This window comes from Saccharomycopsis crataegensis (assembly GCF_037102585.1).
Source record: "Saccharomycopsis crataegensis DNA, jcf7180000000098, whole genome shotgun sequence".
Taxonomy (NCBI): domain Eukaryota; kingdom Fungi; phylum Ascomycota; class Saccharomycetes; order Ascoideales; family Saccharomycopsidaceae; genus Saccharomycopsis; species Saccharomycopsis crataegensis.
In genome coordinates this window covers 1,153,778-1,168,747 of record NW_027043838.1, presented here as the reverse complement: position 1 = coordinate 1,168,747, position 14,970 = coordinate 1,153,778, and the positions used below count along the sequence as shown (strand labels likewise).

Here is a 14,970-nt window from a genome sequence, read left to right as displayed (position 1 = left end):
TTTCTATTTTTTCTTTTTGGCTTTTGGGATTTAATTAATATTGGGGAGTTAATGAGTATATATATACACCGATGGTTTGCTTTACATTTAATTTGGTCAAGTTTTTTTCTAATTTTTATTTTTTTGATCATTTATTTATCGTTTCTCTCTTTTCAAATTATGATAGACTGATTTTTTTTTGTTTTGTTTTTATTTATTTATTTATTTATTTATTTATTTATTTATTTATTTATTTATTTATTTATTTATTTATTTATTTATTTATTTATTTATTTATTTATTTATTTATTTATTTATTTATTTATTTATTTATTTATTTATTTATTTATTTATTTATTTATTTATTTATTTATTTATTTATTTATTTATTTATTTATTTATTTATTTATTTATTTATTACATCCCTTATTGAATGAACCGCTAATATTTTCTGGTTCTTGGGAGACGTTTTTTTTTGTTTTTTGTTTGGTGTTTATGATATCTTTTTCTTTTTCTAAACCTTCATTTTTATATACCACTAGGCGTGATTTTCATCTTCTTCCTGTTATTAATAAAGTGCATTTATTATAAATTGTTGTCTTTGGCTATTGTATCATGAGATATGACATGACATATCCAGCCCTCCAAGAGCATCTTCATAAAAAAAAAAAAAAATAAACCTGACAAAAAAAAAAAAAAAAAGAGGGCCATCAATTAATTTTCAAAGATTCCTAATTATAACAATAAAAAGGTTTTTAATATACCTCTACATACCATTATTATTATTATTATTATTATCATTATTACTTCTTCGTTGATAGAATACAAAACAATCAGATAATTTGATAAAAAAAAAGAAAAAAGAAAAATGGCATACAAAAGAAGATTGTTGAAGGAAATGCAGACCCTTTTGGACCTCTCGATTCCAGGGTTGAAATTCATCCCTACCGAAGATGGGATCAATCATTGGTACGTCGATATCAATATTGTTGATAATCCAATATATGATCCCGCCCATGCTTTCCGCCTTGAGATTGTTGCGGGAGATGAGTATCCCATCGAGCCACCAATGGTGAAGTTCATTGGCCAGGAAATCCCACTTCATCCTCATGTGTATAGCAATGGTCATATTTGCTTGAATATTTTGGGAGATGGTTGGACCCCGGCACAATCGATAAGATCAATTGCCCTATCGATTCAATCGATGTTACAAGGAAACACTAAAAATGGTAAGTTGGTTCAATTCAATTCACTACTATATGCATTCTAAGAGAGAAAGAGAGAGAGAGACTCTTTCAAGTGATTTAAAGGTATTTACTAACTTAATTTATCTTTTAGAACGTCCACCAGATGATGAAAGGTACATTTCCCATGCTCCTCAAAATCCACGCTCGCTGGGTTGGGTGTACCATGATGATAATGTTTGATTTTTAGAGAGTTCATGTAGAATATTATTGGTCTGTTTTGTAAATGTTTTTTAGTTGTTGTTTATAGTTGTACTTCTTCTTCTTCTTCTTCTTCTTCTTCTTCTTCTTCTTCTTCTTCTTCTTCTTCTTCTTCTTCTTCTTCTTCTTCTTCTTCTTCTTCTTCTTCTTCTTCTTCTTCTTCTTCTTCTTCTTCTTCTTTTAATTTTTTAGTGTGTTTTTTGTAATATCATGATAATTTAAAACATAGAAGGACATTGATGTAAACCATAGGCGTCATGTCAATCAATTGAAAAAAAAATAGAAAAAAAAACCAATCTGCACAGGTTCTACGCGGATCTCATCTCACACATGTACGCTTTTCCATTTTTGAGAGGCTTTGGACCCCTTCATAAGCAACACCAGCAACAGCCGCAAACTAAACCATGGACAACAACGCCACGCCACTATTGATGAGGAGCAACATAAAATATCGGAGGGAGATGCTGCTGTTAGTCTCTTGTGACATAAGTTGATATCTACCTGGTTTGACAAACATACATACATACATCCAATAGACGTGGCAATCTGTCCTTCAGGCACAATTGAGGGGGACCGGGAGGACCCTTTACCGGAGTTTCGCACGAAGGAGTGAAAACCCGAAAGCCCTCCGCACATACAACACACCGTGGAAAGACCCTCTTGTTTTTTTGCCCTTTGGAGAAGAGATGCTCAGAATAAAAGGACCAACCGCCATCCAACATACACACCATTCCTTTGTTCTTCTTCTCTTGCTGAAGTCTTTCTGTGGAGATAGGCTGCTGAAATAATATAGAAATGAATGCTGTCTTGCTTAGTTTTCACGTGAAGCCCATTTCGTAGATAGATGTTGAGCATGCCAGTCTTACAACCGTTGGATTGGCGAGACTTCTTCTGGTATAAGAGAATCGTCGTTCATTCGGCCGCACCGTACTGTCCCAGAGACAAAAACACCCAAGTAATGGCAAATGACAGACAGCAGTGTTATCGTCACACCCTTACTGTCAAGTATAATGGGCCTGCACCCACACCCACACATCCCCTTCCCCCCCTGCTTATCGTTTTTTTTCCCATTTTTTTTTTCTTCTTCCTTCCTACAAAAATTTGTCCCTCACTCCGGTCAACGAACTCTAAACATTGCAACATGCTTTTTTTTTTTTTTTTTTTTTTTTAATTCTTCTTGTCTTCTTCTTCTCCTTCTTTTTATTCTTCTTCCTCCCGGGCATTATTATTCTTTGATAGTAATTGTTTCTCCCAAAATCCTGCTTTTCCTCCTTCATTCGGCGTGTCCATATTCATTTTTTCGAAGTTCGAGACCCTCTCTTACTTCCACACCATTTGTCTATTGTATGTTATCCCCATTTTTCACAACACTTCTGGCTCTCCACCTACCAAATCTATAAAGCTATACATACACACACACACACACACACACACACAATACCAAAGCAATTCATAGAGAAAAAAAAAAATATGATGATGGTGCCAACTCTCGGAAACTATAGATCACTCGCTACAACTTATCTAAGCTTTGAAAACTTTGCAGAGGCCATAAAAAGTCGATCTAAGGCAAGGATCGCGATGTTTCTACTACGTTACGCTCTTGTTATCGCAGCGTTTATGGGATTGTCATTCTTGTTGTTTCCAAAGCCCGTTGCCCTTTTTTGGTTGAGCGTTGTGGCGACCATTAGACATCAAGTGGCCCCAAGAAAATTCCACGAGGCCAACGCCCTTGATCCATACGAGTTATTATCGTACTATTACGATCTGATTCAATTCCAGCAACTATCGCATGATGAAAAATGCTCGAAATATTTCTCAGAAATCTTCCCTAAATCACACTGGAAGTTTAGCACTTACGATAACGATATCTTTTGGTTGGATGCCCTCAGAGATAAGTACGAAGTGATCAGAGATCGTGAAAGAAATGACTGTGAACAGCTTGGAAAAACTTTTTGCGAAACTTGGTTCAAGTATGAGTGGGATGAAAAAACTCAGAATAACTTGGATTTCGAAACAGAGATCTTGAGATCGATTCCTCATTACAAGATTTTCAACAAGTGTTTTTTGGATGAAGTGAGAAAAGAAGATGAATTGACCGATAAGACTTTACAATTGTCTACAAATATCGAAGAACAATTATTCCCATGGTTCACCAAAAACATCATTGATTACAAAAACTACGAAACCAATGCTGGTTTCCAAGATGTCTTCAAGAAGAGAACTTTCAACTCCTACGTGAAAAATATGAAACACAGTTTTACTGGCAAAGGTATTGCAATTTCTGCTAGCAATAACCACTTCAGATTATTGTCGGGGTTGATTGCGTTGTTGAGAGTCCAAGGTAACACTTTACCAATCGAAATTATTTACAGAGATGATTTGTCAATTTGGAATCAAGAAGATTTGATGGAAATTGCTACTACCGACGAGTTATTGGACAGTAATGAAAAATTGATGAAATTATTCGATGAAATCATTAAAGATAACAGTGAAGATTTCAAGCAAGTTAGACAAATGGTGTACAACTATAAAAAGTTTTATGATCCAGATAGCGGAGAGAAATTATCTTCCAAAGTGGTGAGATTCCCAAAACAAGATATCAGATTTGTTAACGCTAAACTGGCAATTAAAGACGAATATCAAGACTTGTTCCAAGCCTATTCTAACAAGTTGATTGCGTTTTATTTTTCATCGTTCAAAGAAGTCATTTTGATGGATAGTGACACGGTTCCATTAATCAACCCTGAATTCTTTTTCAGCGATGAGAAATATTTGAGTAAAAAAGCGTTCTTCTTTAGAGATCGTGAAATCCATGAAAATTTCCCTCAACAAACCACCAATTTCTTCAAGAACTTATTGCCAAACAAGTATGATCACGAATTTTTTAACTTGACCATGATTTCTGAAGAACATATGGTCAACAATAGATTTTTGAATAGAAGTTTGAATCACTTGATGGAATCTGGTATTGTGGTCATTGATAAATTCCAGCATTATAACGGGGTATTACTTACTATGGCCCTTCAATCTTGGAAACCAATTTCTCAACCAATTCACGGGGAAAAGGAGTTGTACTGGCTTGCCCAATTGGTGGCTTCTGACGAGGATTTTGAATTCAATAATAACTATGCGATTTCTTTAGGTAAAGTGACTCCTAAATTCAAGAACGTTGTTGAAAAAGAACAAGCTGATGAAGATGGCAATTACGGTACCCAAGCCAATGAATTATGCTCTACCCATCCTGGACATATCTCGGACGACGACAAAACATTGTATTGGATGAATTCTGGGTTTGAATTTTGTAAAAAAGATAATCGTTTCGAATTGGATTTACCAATTGACTTGAATTATTATGGATTTTTTGACCCAGACAATCTCTCAAAGTATGAAAAGATGGATGATTTCTATAAAGATGCTTTGAGAATCAATGCTGCGTTGATTCCACCATCGACAGATTATGAATACAACAACACCAAGCCTTGGTTTGAACCAAAAAGAAGTTGGGTGATGACTCAAAAATGTGAAGGATACCTTTGGTGTGCCTACGATTTGATTGGGGGTGGTGAATACAAAGGTGATCAATACCGAGGTAAAGTGGTGAATTTTGACTCTAACATTGAAAGAATCTATGACTTTTACGGTGATTTGTGGATGTATTATTACAATCTACTTTACTGAAAGAGGAATTAAATATATAAATGAAAAAAAACATTAGATAATTGGAAATAAAGAAAAGGAAAATAAAAAAAAAAAAAATACAAAAAACAAAGAGAGCGGTTCATATTTCTTATCATTCTTATTATCACTATTATCATCATGATTAACAGCTTGTTCTTTAATGCCTGCTTGATTGTTTCATCTCTCTTTCATCTTGCGGATTCTTTGGATTTCCATCCTTTTCTTTTCCTTTTCTTTTTTCTTTTTTTTTTTCAGTTCTTCAAACAGACTTTTGCATGACATTCGCCCTTTTTTAATTTTAACATCTCTTTTCTTTTATATTTTTTTTTTTTTTGGTTTTTTCACAATTTCCATTTTTCTTTTTATTACTTGTGTTTGTTTGTTCTATTTTGTTTCTCTCTGCACTTTGGATCATGTTTGTTTGGTTAATTTAGTTCGTTTTATCTTTACTAATCCGTTTATTTTATTTTTTTTTATTTTGATTCTCTTTACATGTACTCCTTTTAATATAATCTAAAACCAGTGAATAGTAACATTTGATAAAATTATCCAGTAGTTTTAGCCATTTTGCTCTCATTTCTTATTTCTTCTTTCCCAATCTGTTATAGTGAAGATTACAACCTTGTTGTGAAAATAGAAGCAAAACCAATGATGATGGTTGTCAAACGAAATACGTATTTTGGTACCAAAAAAAAAAAAAAAGAAAACAAAAGTACTCCTTTATTCGGGCAAATAACTCTTCATTTAAAATAATCGGTTCAATGAGATACTGAAGAGCTATTCTATGGCATCCATTACACTACTTGAAATCAATTTTTGTGTGGTATCGAAATGCAATGCAATAAAATGAGTTATTGCTAAAAGTAAGTATTAATACTGTGCAATGCTTTTTAAGCGTGTCCTCTACAATAAAATAAGTGTTTAAAAGAAAACAAGAAAGATCGCTCTATTTAAGAAATTTGTCTTTCTTTTAGAACTATTGAATAGTTCTAGAAAATAATAGAAGACAATAGAATATGATAGCAATGTTTTGTGTAAAGTTTAAAAGAATTCTTCGTAATGCTAGAATTGTTCTACTACGAAAAAATTATCAATAACCGATTGCATCCTAGAGGGGAGCGTTAACTATATACATATATGTACTATAGTACAATGATCAATCACTGGTTCTAACCACATTAGCAATCATTAGTATCCTATCCTATCCTTTATCCTTTCCTATCAATGACACCTTGAGCATGACCCTGTCGTACAAAAGAATTAGTAGTACCTTTAGCATGAATTATACTACAGGCAGCTTTCTTTTTGTGTTTTAAAAATATCGGTCATTTCAATTTCTTGGGTACCATTCTCGTATGATCTGAAAGTTGGAGCATTTTCGACGGGGGAAAATAAATAAAGCATCTGGAGCTGAGCAGACTTAGCGGATGCTTATTCGAGGTTTCCATAATCGAGCGATTTATGTATATAAATCTAGGAGAGGTCTGTATTATTTATTACAAGTCACGGCGTTTAGAAAAATCGGAAACTGCCACCAATAAAACAATCAAAAAAAGACGGTGGTGAACATTCTTCTTCTCCTTCTTCTTCTTCTTCTAATAATAATAATAATAATAATAATAATAATAATAATAATAATAATAATAATAATAATAATAATAATAATAATAATAATAATAATAATAATAATAATAATAATAATAATAATAATAATAATAATAATCATAATAATAATAATCATAATAATAATAATGATGCTAATGATGAGGAATCCAGCATTATGCACAAGTCTCAACCACTGAGTCATGAACCACTGCTACCGGGTCCTAGCGATGCAGCAATGCCTGAAAATGACACTACTTCGCAAATGAAAGAACACTGGGTCTCGCCATTTGACAGGTGTCTCAGAAGAGAGTATTGTAGCAGGATTCCGGAATTACCAACCTCGAGAGACATAGATTTCATCAGGTTTTATTATAAATTGGTGGGGTTCTTGAAAACTGAGAATTTTGTTTTATTTGACAGAATCCGACGATCCTCCAATCAGAAATAAATTCGATGTCGAATGTTTCAACTATATATTGGAGCTGATTTTCACCGAAGAGATTGTTGTTCCTGAACGGTCGTGTAAAAAAAACTCTGACCTGTTGAATAGTCTATACGAACCGGAATCACCAAAGTATTTTGTCGAAGACATGGCTGATTCTCTTGTGATCGATGCTAATACTGATTTCCGCCAGTTAAGGTATGATATCTGGATCTTGAAGAAAGCTCATAAATACTCTGGACAACATTGGGACGGAAGTTCTATCTTGAACGATATCAAACGCAAGCTGAGATTCTATTTTTACAACGAGCTGAATAAATTCCCTAAAATTTGCAAAGCTGATACTATTGAAGATATAATCACAAAGGGTATCGAATGGGAAAAGGACTATAAGTATTTGTTAAACAGAATTGAATATCAATATCGAAATAATATTCGTGCTGGAAAGAAATTCAATCTGAAGAAAAAGTAATGGCACCAATCACCAGCAGAAAAAGTCATGATGAAAACTTGTCAAAATTTGGAAAAGTTCAGAGATATCGATCAATACTGGGCGACAAATTCGATTAGGGTGTTTTTTTTTTTCTTAAACATTCTATATTTAACGGCACATGGACCAACATGTTGGATATGGGTGCTTCATCAAACGTAAGGATGATTTTTCCCACAACATGTTACATGATGGGAGTTGAGAAATCTCCTCCGAAAGTATATATAGAGTTTCTAATGATCAAGTATATTATTTATGTCGTTCATTTTTTTTTTTTTTTTCTTATTTTTTTTGCTTTTCTTATTTTGTTCAATAAGTTTCAAGATAGATATAAAATAACCTTATAAACTATAGTTTGGGAAATGCTTTGTTATCTAATAAGCATCCGTACCTTTACAAAAGATAACACATCCCGGACACCCGGACATCACAGGAAAATCAAAATAAGGCAATAAGAGATGAGATGAGATGATCCTTATTCTACAATTACAATATACTATTATCATAATTATAATTTTTCATACTTCAAGATATCATATTACTGGACTCTATCTACAATTGATATTTCCGTGATGTTACAATTTCTCGTCACTTTACAATGGCTCAAATATTTGGTGGTTTGGTATGGCGGCTTGAGCTTATTTACAAGCAGGTGTTCTTATCGTAAGTTTGATAGTTCCTGAGGACCGTCCTTTCCCGTCATAATCCATTTGGAATCTTTTGGTTCCTGAGTGTATACAGTTATATACTAGTTCTTTTTTTTTTTTTTTTTTCTTTTCATTTTTGCTAACAATTGGATTATATATAGCACCAACATATTTCCTTGATCTGTCAGCATCGATCTCAAGACCCTTGCCAATGACGTCAACGTCAATACCGCCACCACCAACATCAATATCAATATCATCATCCCCTGAGATTCCCTCATTTGTTGCTCAAGATATTAATTGTACAAACGTTCAAAACTGTCGAGACCCTGAAGGCTCAACTCGACAGTGTAGTTATCAATGTCTACAAGGGAAACGATATGTGAATCAGGATAATAATAATTCCGTCTTACGAGATCATTATTACCGAATAAATAATTTTTGGGAACCGTTATCATTGTCCTTCAGCGATGATTATGGCTATAATAATCTTTGGAATTTTTTAGTCGATGATCCCACATTGTATATTTGTTTGGCCCTTGGATTGTTGGGGATTGACATGTACAATAATTTAATTATTGGGATCACTAATTTTGCAAAACATTTACACCGTGATACTATTTCCATAATTTCAAAACGGGAAGAAGAGGAAAAAGAAGAAAAAGAAAAAGAAAAAGAAAAAGAAGATAATAAACCATTAATGTCATCTAAGGAAATTACCCGATTAATCAAGGAAATCAGCGATGGGGTCATCGCCACCGTGGTCAGTGATATTGATTGCAAAGTACGCCAATACGAAACAGATATCAAAGTTTTGAATGATACATTTGGAGTGGTGCAGGATTCCAATAAAGATCTTGAGACCCAGATTGATCAGTTGAAACACCAGCTGATGATGACCTTGGATAAAGTTGGTCAGGTAGAAGAAGCCTGTGGTCCGGTATTGGCATTCACTTACCAAGCGTTGGGGATGGTTCGAGACGTGACGGATATTTTAGTGATGATGGATGGAGACGACGAGGGTATTTTGTTGAACAACAATGACTTGGAAATAATTAATGATGGGGTTCTACACATACAAAATGAACCCCAGATTTTATAAAGAAAGTAGTTAGTTGTGAGTGGGGTGTGGTGTGGGGGGAGAAAGAGAAAAAAAAAAAAAAATGGATGATAGATACCGCGGTATTGAATATATTTACATCTATTTACATATATAAATACAATAATAATAATAATAATAATAATAATAATAATAATAATAATAATCGAAGTACATGACCGCAAATAACGCGGAATGTTCGTAGGAGGGTCTGGAACTGATGGTACGTCATTCTTGTTTGGCAGTTCTGCCATGCTTGTTGAACGGGCCCAGCCAGATCTTTAGAGGCTTTTTTTTTTTTTTGTTAATGGTTTGTTTGTGCCTCGTTGCTCTCATAGAGAATCATCATATGTGTGAGAGATCTGTAAGGGAAGTGGGGAACAGTCGGCGATCATCACGGGTGTATGTGTGGGAGATATTATTATTATTATTTCACACCCACGTTTCCTAGATCCAAGTAATTTAATTTAATTTAATTGCCGTTGACAGGTGATTTGTGATTTGTGATGGGCGGAAATGAAATATCACTCAGACAAGGGGTGGGGACTGATGGAAAAGATAACCCTGGCAGTTGTTTTCCGAAAAAGAAAAAAAAAAAAAAAACCGAGCGGACACCGGGAAACTGACCTTTTTTTTTCTCGCTCGCTCCACAAGACAGCAGCCAAGGGTTGGCCATAAACCATGATAACCACCAAGTATCGACAGGCTCTATCTGGTCTACATAGAAAGATAATAAATAAATAAATAAATAGATAGATAGATAAAGATATGATCCACAGTATGGTGAAACAAATAATAATCAAAAAACGAACAGTTCGTGAACACAACACAACACTGGCGAAGCACAGACGCAGTAAGGGGGGTGTGGAAATTTCCAGAACCGAATTTTTTTTTTTTTTTCCCACCTGAGTGAAAAATTTTGACGTGACGGGCTCGAAGTGGGATCCTGGGTAAAAGGGGGTACTATGTTATTATATTTCTTGTTGTGACAAGGGTTAAATTGCATATAGAAGGAAAAAAAAAAAAAAAAAAGAAGATTGATGTCATTACTCCTACGAAGCTGTGTATGTATGATCTGTGGAGGTCTAATAAAACGTTCCTTACCTTTTTCCAATAATGGAAATATCGAACGAATGTTTATATTTTGCTCAAAACCGAAAGGAAAAAAAAAAATTTTTTTTTTTCCAATGGGATGTTTTCGGCACGTTTTGTTTCGATTTGAAAGTCACCATGTATTATTCTCATCTACCGCCTCACGCTAATTATATGTCCTCGGTGAGCCTTTTTCTGCACTGAAACCGAAAAATTATTCACCAGTGTGTGTGTGTGTGTATAGCCGATTCGGTATTTTTTATTTTTAAAATTTTCTATACGATTCTAGCCTTTGTGAACAAACAAGAAAAAAAAAAAAAAGAAAAAAAAAGAAAACCCTGGAAGAAAGTTTCCAAGAGACGCATCATAACGAAAATTTTTTTTTTTTTTCTTTCCAGGTTGTTTGTTTGTTGTGGTTGTTTGTGTTCCTGAATCGCGTGAAAATCCGGGGAAGAAAAAAATAGAAATTTTGATCACATCATTTATTCTTAGAAAAAAAGCTCTGACAATGGTGAGTGACATAATAAAATAAAATGATTGTAAAATAAAATAATAATATGGGATTAACATTAATAACAACATAAATGTGGTAAACATTACCGAGATCATGTAGCCAGTTTTAGTAGTGCCTCGCTCTCTCTCTCTCTCTCTCTCTCTCTCTCTCTATCTCTCTCTCTCTCCCACGTGTAACATTATTCTTGAAGGACATTTTTTTTTTTTTGCGTACTTCCTTCCTTCGTCGGAGGTTGGTCATATACGGTGAAAATCCGCAATGCCCTGTTGTTTGACAATGCCATGATATGTTGCGATCGGAACACAATTATTTTCACCCGACATAAATTCAATGGTGGTTATTCAATTAGGAATATTGATATTTACTTCCTTATGATATTAACGAGGTTGTATCGACTGTGTTTATTCTCTCCCGAACCTACAAGGTGTAAAAGTATAAAAAAAAAATTGACGTATTTCAGAATTATATACGGAAGGTGAAATTACGGAGACCCTTCATCCATGATGATTTGATATACCATTCATTCATTTATTTGATAGATAGATATCTGAAAATCAAAGCTCATAAGAGATTACAGTAATTATTTCAAATCCCTAACTAAAGAACCAAATCTTACAATAAATGATGGTTATTAATTTCATAAATTCGTAAAAACATTAACATTGATGATATATGTGTAGGTAAAATAAAAATAAAAAAAAAAAAGGGTAAAATACTTTTTGGATCAGCAAAAAAGATTAGCCGAAAATATAATAATAATAATAATAATAATTGTAATAATAACAATAGCAGGAAATAGAAAACTCATAAAACTTTTATTTTGGTGTTGCTCGGTTGGCAAAATGCAGCGAAGTTGAAATATAACAGGAGAAATGAAGCAGTGGTATAGTAATATTGTAGGTTATAGCAATAGGAGACAAATCAGTATTTGTTTTGGCTATTGACCCAAATTTGGTAGCTGTTTTGAGGAATGCTAATCAAATTAGTCAACCCACTCTTCTTTCCCTTGTGATTATTATGGTTGCTCACAACAGCCGGCGACGATGTCAAGGCGTCAAAACAAGTGATATTGTGCTGGTATTGATTCGAGGTTTTCTTAGGGGCGTTAATGTTATATGAATCAAACAAAGAGTTGAACTTGATTTGAGAAATGTCGTGGTTCTTGACACTGCTTGGAGTCAAGAGAGGGCTAGCATCCGGAGACACCGACATAGATGAGTAACCATCCGAGAATATTGAGGCATTAGACATCGATCTGGTCTGGTCGCTGGTGTATGTGTATTCTGGTTCATTGGATAGGTAGTTGTTAGCGCTAAAGTCTTCTTGTTGTTGGTAAGTTTCTTCTTCAAATTCTAGATCATCGACCAAGTCATCTTGACTGGCGGTGATGGGCTGTTGTTGTTGTAAGCTGTGAGACACAGACATGGAGACGTTCTTGGATGAAATGTAAGTGTAGTATTTCTTACACTCACGGCAACAGAATCTTGAGGATGAGGTACAAGGGTTACCGTCAACGATACAATAGTTTGTCATTTTAGATTGTTTGATTGTTTGTGTGTGTGTGTGTGCAATATTAGACAAGGGAGACAGAATGAAAGGTATTAATAGTCGTACTAGTAGTGGTGTATGCGGTAAGACAAAAAAAGTGTGTGTGTGCGTGTATGAGTGAGTTACTCTGTATGGTTGGCAGGACACTGATTAATATATATATATATATATATATATATTTATATCAAAGATAATGGAAATAAGAAAATGTCAAAAGTAAACAAGCAGTGGAGGAGGAAGGACATTACCTTATATATATGTAAAAATGTGGGTGTGTGTGTGTATGTAAGTGGCACTGGGTGTGGGTTGTTCTATACACAGCGTGGGTTACTCATAAAAAAAAAAGGCTGATTTTTGGGGGGTGACTAACGTACATGAGTAATTTAAAAAAAATGATGATGTGATGAGGTCAAAACGTTTTGTAATCCTGAAAGAAAATTTTTTTTTTTTTTTTTTTTCAGTGGGTGGTGCGTGCGTGCGTGGGTGCGTGCGTGCGTGTGTTGCCGGCCGGGAGCATTTTTTTTCTCTCTTCTTTCCCCTGCGGTGGGTGCATGCTAAGCAATAGTGTGTGTGTGTGTGTGTGTGTGTCACCAACCAACAAAATCTCGCGAGCAATTCCCACCACCACGGTGGTTTGTGTTTGCTTTAAATTTGTTGCGAAATGCACGTGCTGTGTGATCACCCGGTGAGTGAGTGAGTAACTCCCCTCTATTACCCCCCCACACCAAGAACAACAACAACAACAACGTAACCACCACTGTGTGTGTGTGTGTGTGTGTATGTCCCACCACAGGTTATGCGCTAACTACAAATGCAGAACCACAGTCATTATTATTATTATTATTATTATAATCATCACCACTTATTATTTACAATTATATATACTCGTTAACTGATTACCTTTGATCCCCTCTTCTTCTCAATTAACTCTGACCCGACCCAGTACCCAACAACTCCAACCACAAACCACTGGAAGAAATTGACTTCATTCTTGGTCAAATTTACCGGTTCTAATTGATACTTTTCTCCATCGGCTACTACTTCACTATTGGCAAACTCGGTGATGATCCGCTTGATATTCCGGAAAAATGGAGTTGAGGTGATTTCTGCCATCATCAACTGAAGCGGTTGAATTTCTTCATTCGATGGGGTAATTGTAAGTGATGTTTTGCCAGAATCGGTAGTAGCGCTGAGCGAAGATGGAGTAATGTCGATATTCGAACCGTTGACAATCGGCGAACTGCTGGAAATCGGCTGTGAATCATCCATAACCACAATCTTCTCTTCAGGTTGGTGACCGATGCTTGGGGTTTTGAGGAGTAGCATGGAAATTGGCGATTCACTGACCTTTACCCTGTTTAATGCCAACAAGTCTGGGAACTTGACATGATCAACGTTATTGGAGGCGTCGAGTTCCCGTAATATATTCAATGTGCTGTAAGATTCGGTAGTTGATCCGGTTTTTCTATCCATTGTCCCTTTAAAACCAACAGAGTGTTGTAGGCGGTTAGATTGCTGTTCCAAATTCTGGGGCTGATCGGCTTTGATCTGTGGTTGTACACTACTAGAGATAAATCGTTCGTTAGGGATATTATTATTGTTATTTTTCATCTTCAAAGTGTTTTTCTTAATAATTTCCGAGCTACCATTCTTGTTGCCATTATCAATAATATAGTGTAGTCCCTGGGCGGTTGTTGATCCGCCAACCTTATCAACACTGGCCATTGCCGCTCCAACCGATAACTTTGAGTTTGAATCACGATCTTGTTTCACTAACCTATTCACCAACTCAATTTTTCTCCCGCTCACCTTGATCCCTCGTTTCCGGCACTCTTGTTTCAATGCATTCAACGTCATAGTAACATAATCACTCGATGTTCTGGGCGTTAAAAGAATGGTCTTATTATTCTTTGTTTGATGGTAGCATCGGATCATGTTTGATGATGGCACTACGCCTGCGGTACGTTCCAAAATAGCCATGGCATTATTGGTGACCCCATTCAAGGGCTTTGATTGGAGTTTGCTCAACATCTTTAGTAGTGATGTAATTCTAAATGGTATCATAATGTTAAAAAGGGGAGGGAGTAGTCGCAGCAATGATTTGGTCGGTCTCCCTGAGAGAGAGAGGAAAAAAAAAAAAAAAGGGTAAAAAAAATTACAGGGTAAGATCACGAGTCAAAAATAATACTCACTGAGTGATGGAGATTCTGATATTTTGCAATAATCTATGGTGATGATGCGAATATATTTGATGAAAATGTAACAACAGATTAGACAATAGTCATCAACAATTGTATTATTTTTTGTTGTTGTTGTTTACTTTTTGTTTGTTTATCTGATGTACAAGGAATTTAATTCTCTGTGGAGCGCACCACACCAATGGTGTTGTATATGTAGCAACCGCCTTTGTTTGCTGGTGTCTAGACTTGAC

The 14,970-nt window shown here is 35.0% G+C and overlaps 6 protein-coding genes across 6 annotated transcripts; 4 read left to right on the top strand and 2 right to left on the bottom strand. All coding sequences in view use genetic code 12, as the record gives it.

Annotated features, from left to right (window-relative positions):
- Nucleotides 1-847: 847 nt before the first annotated feature.
- Nucleotides 848-1,406, top strand: DASC09_061850 (ubiquitin-conjugating enzyme E2; the record flags this gene model as incomplete). Its single annotated transcript, XM_064999769.1, has 2 exons — nt 848-1,208; nt 1,318-1,406. The coding sequence occupies 2 exons, from the start codon at nt 848-850 to the stop codon at nt 1,404-1,406; spliced, it is 450 nt and encodes a 149-aa protein (XP_064855841.1).
- Nucleotides 1,407-2,894: 1,488 nt separating this feature from the next.
- On the top strand, nt 2,895-5,102 carry DASC09_061840 (alpha-mannosyltransferase; the record flags this gene model as incomplete). Its single annotated transcript, XM_064999768.1, has 1 exon — nt 2,895-5,102. The coding sequence occupies one exon, from the start codon at nt 2,895-2,897 to the stop codon at nt 5,100-5,102; it is 2,208 nt and encodes a 735-aa protein (XP_064855840.1).
- Nucleotides 5,103-6,942: 1,840 nt separating this feature from the next.
- DASC09_061830 (uncharacterized protein) lies at nt 6,943-7,621 on the top strand (the record flags this gene model as incomplete). Its single annotated transcript, XM_064999767.1, has 2 exons — nt 6,943-7,001; nt 7,150-7,621. 2 exons carry the CDS (start codon nt 6,943-6,945, stop codon nt 7,619-7,621), a joined length of 531 nt encoding a protein of 176 aa, XP_064855839.1.
- A 590-nt stretch (nt 7,622-8,211) lies between these two features.
- Nucleotides 8,212-9,388, top strand: DASC09_061820 (uncharacterized protein; the record flags this gene model as incomplete). Its single annotated transcript, XM_064999766.1, has 2 exons — nt 8,212-8,302; nt 8,448-9,388. The coding sequence occupies 2 exons, from the start codon at nt 8,212-8,214 to the stop codon at nt 9,386-9,388; spliced, it is 1,032 nt and encodes a 343-aa protein (XP_064855838.1).
- A 2,524-nt stretch (nt 9,389-11,912) lies between these two features.
- DASC09_061810 (uncharacterized protein) lies at nt 11,913-12,524 on the bottom strand (the record flags this gene model as incomplete). The annotated part of the gene is made up of 1 exon (XM_064999765.1): nt 11,913-12,524. The coding sequence occupies one exon, from the start codon at nt 12,522-12,524 to the stop codon at nt 11,913-11,915; it is 612 nt and encodes a 203-aa protein (XP_064855837.1).
- A 903-nt stretch (nt 12,525-13,427) lies between these two features.
- On the bottom strand, nt 13,428-14,570 carry AIM34 (Aim34p; the record flags this gene model as incomplete). The annotated part of the gene is made up of 1 exon (XM_064999764.1): nt 13,428-14,570. One exon carries the CDS (start codon nt 14,568-14,570, stop codon nt 13,428-13,430), a length of 1,143 nt encoding a protein of 380 aa, XP_064855836.1.
- Nucleotides 14,571-14,970: the final 400 nt, after the last annotated feature.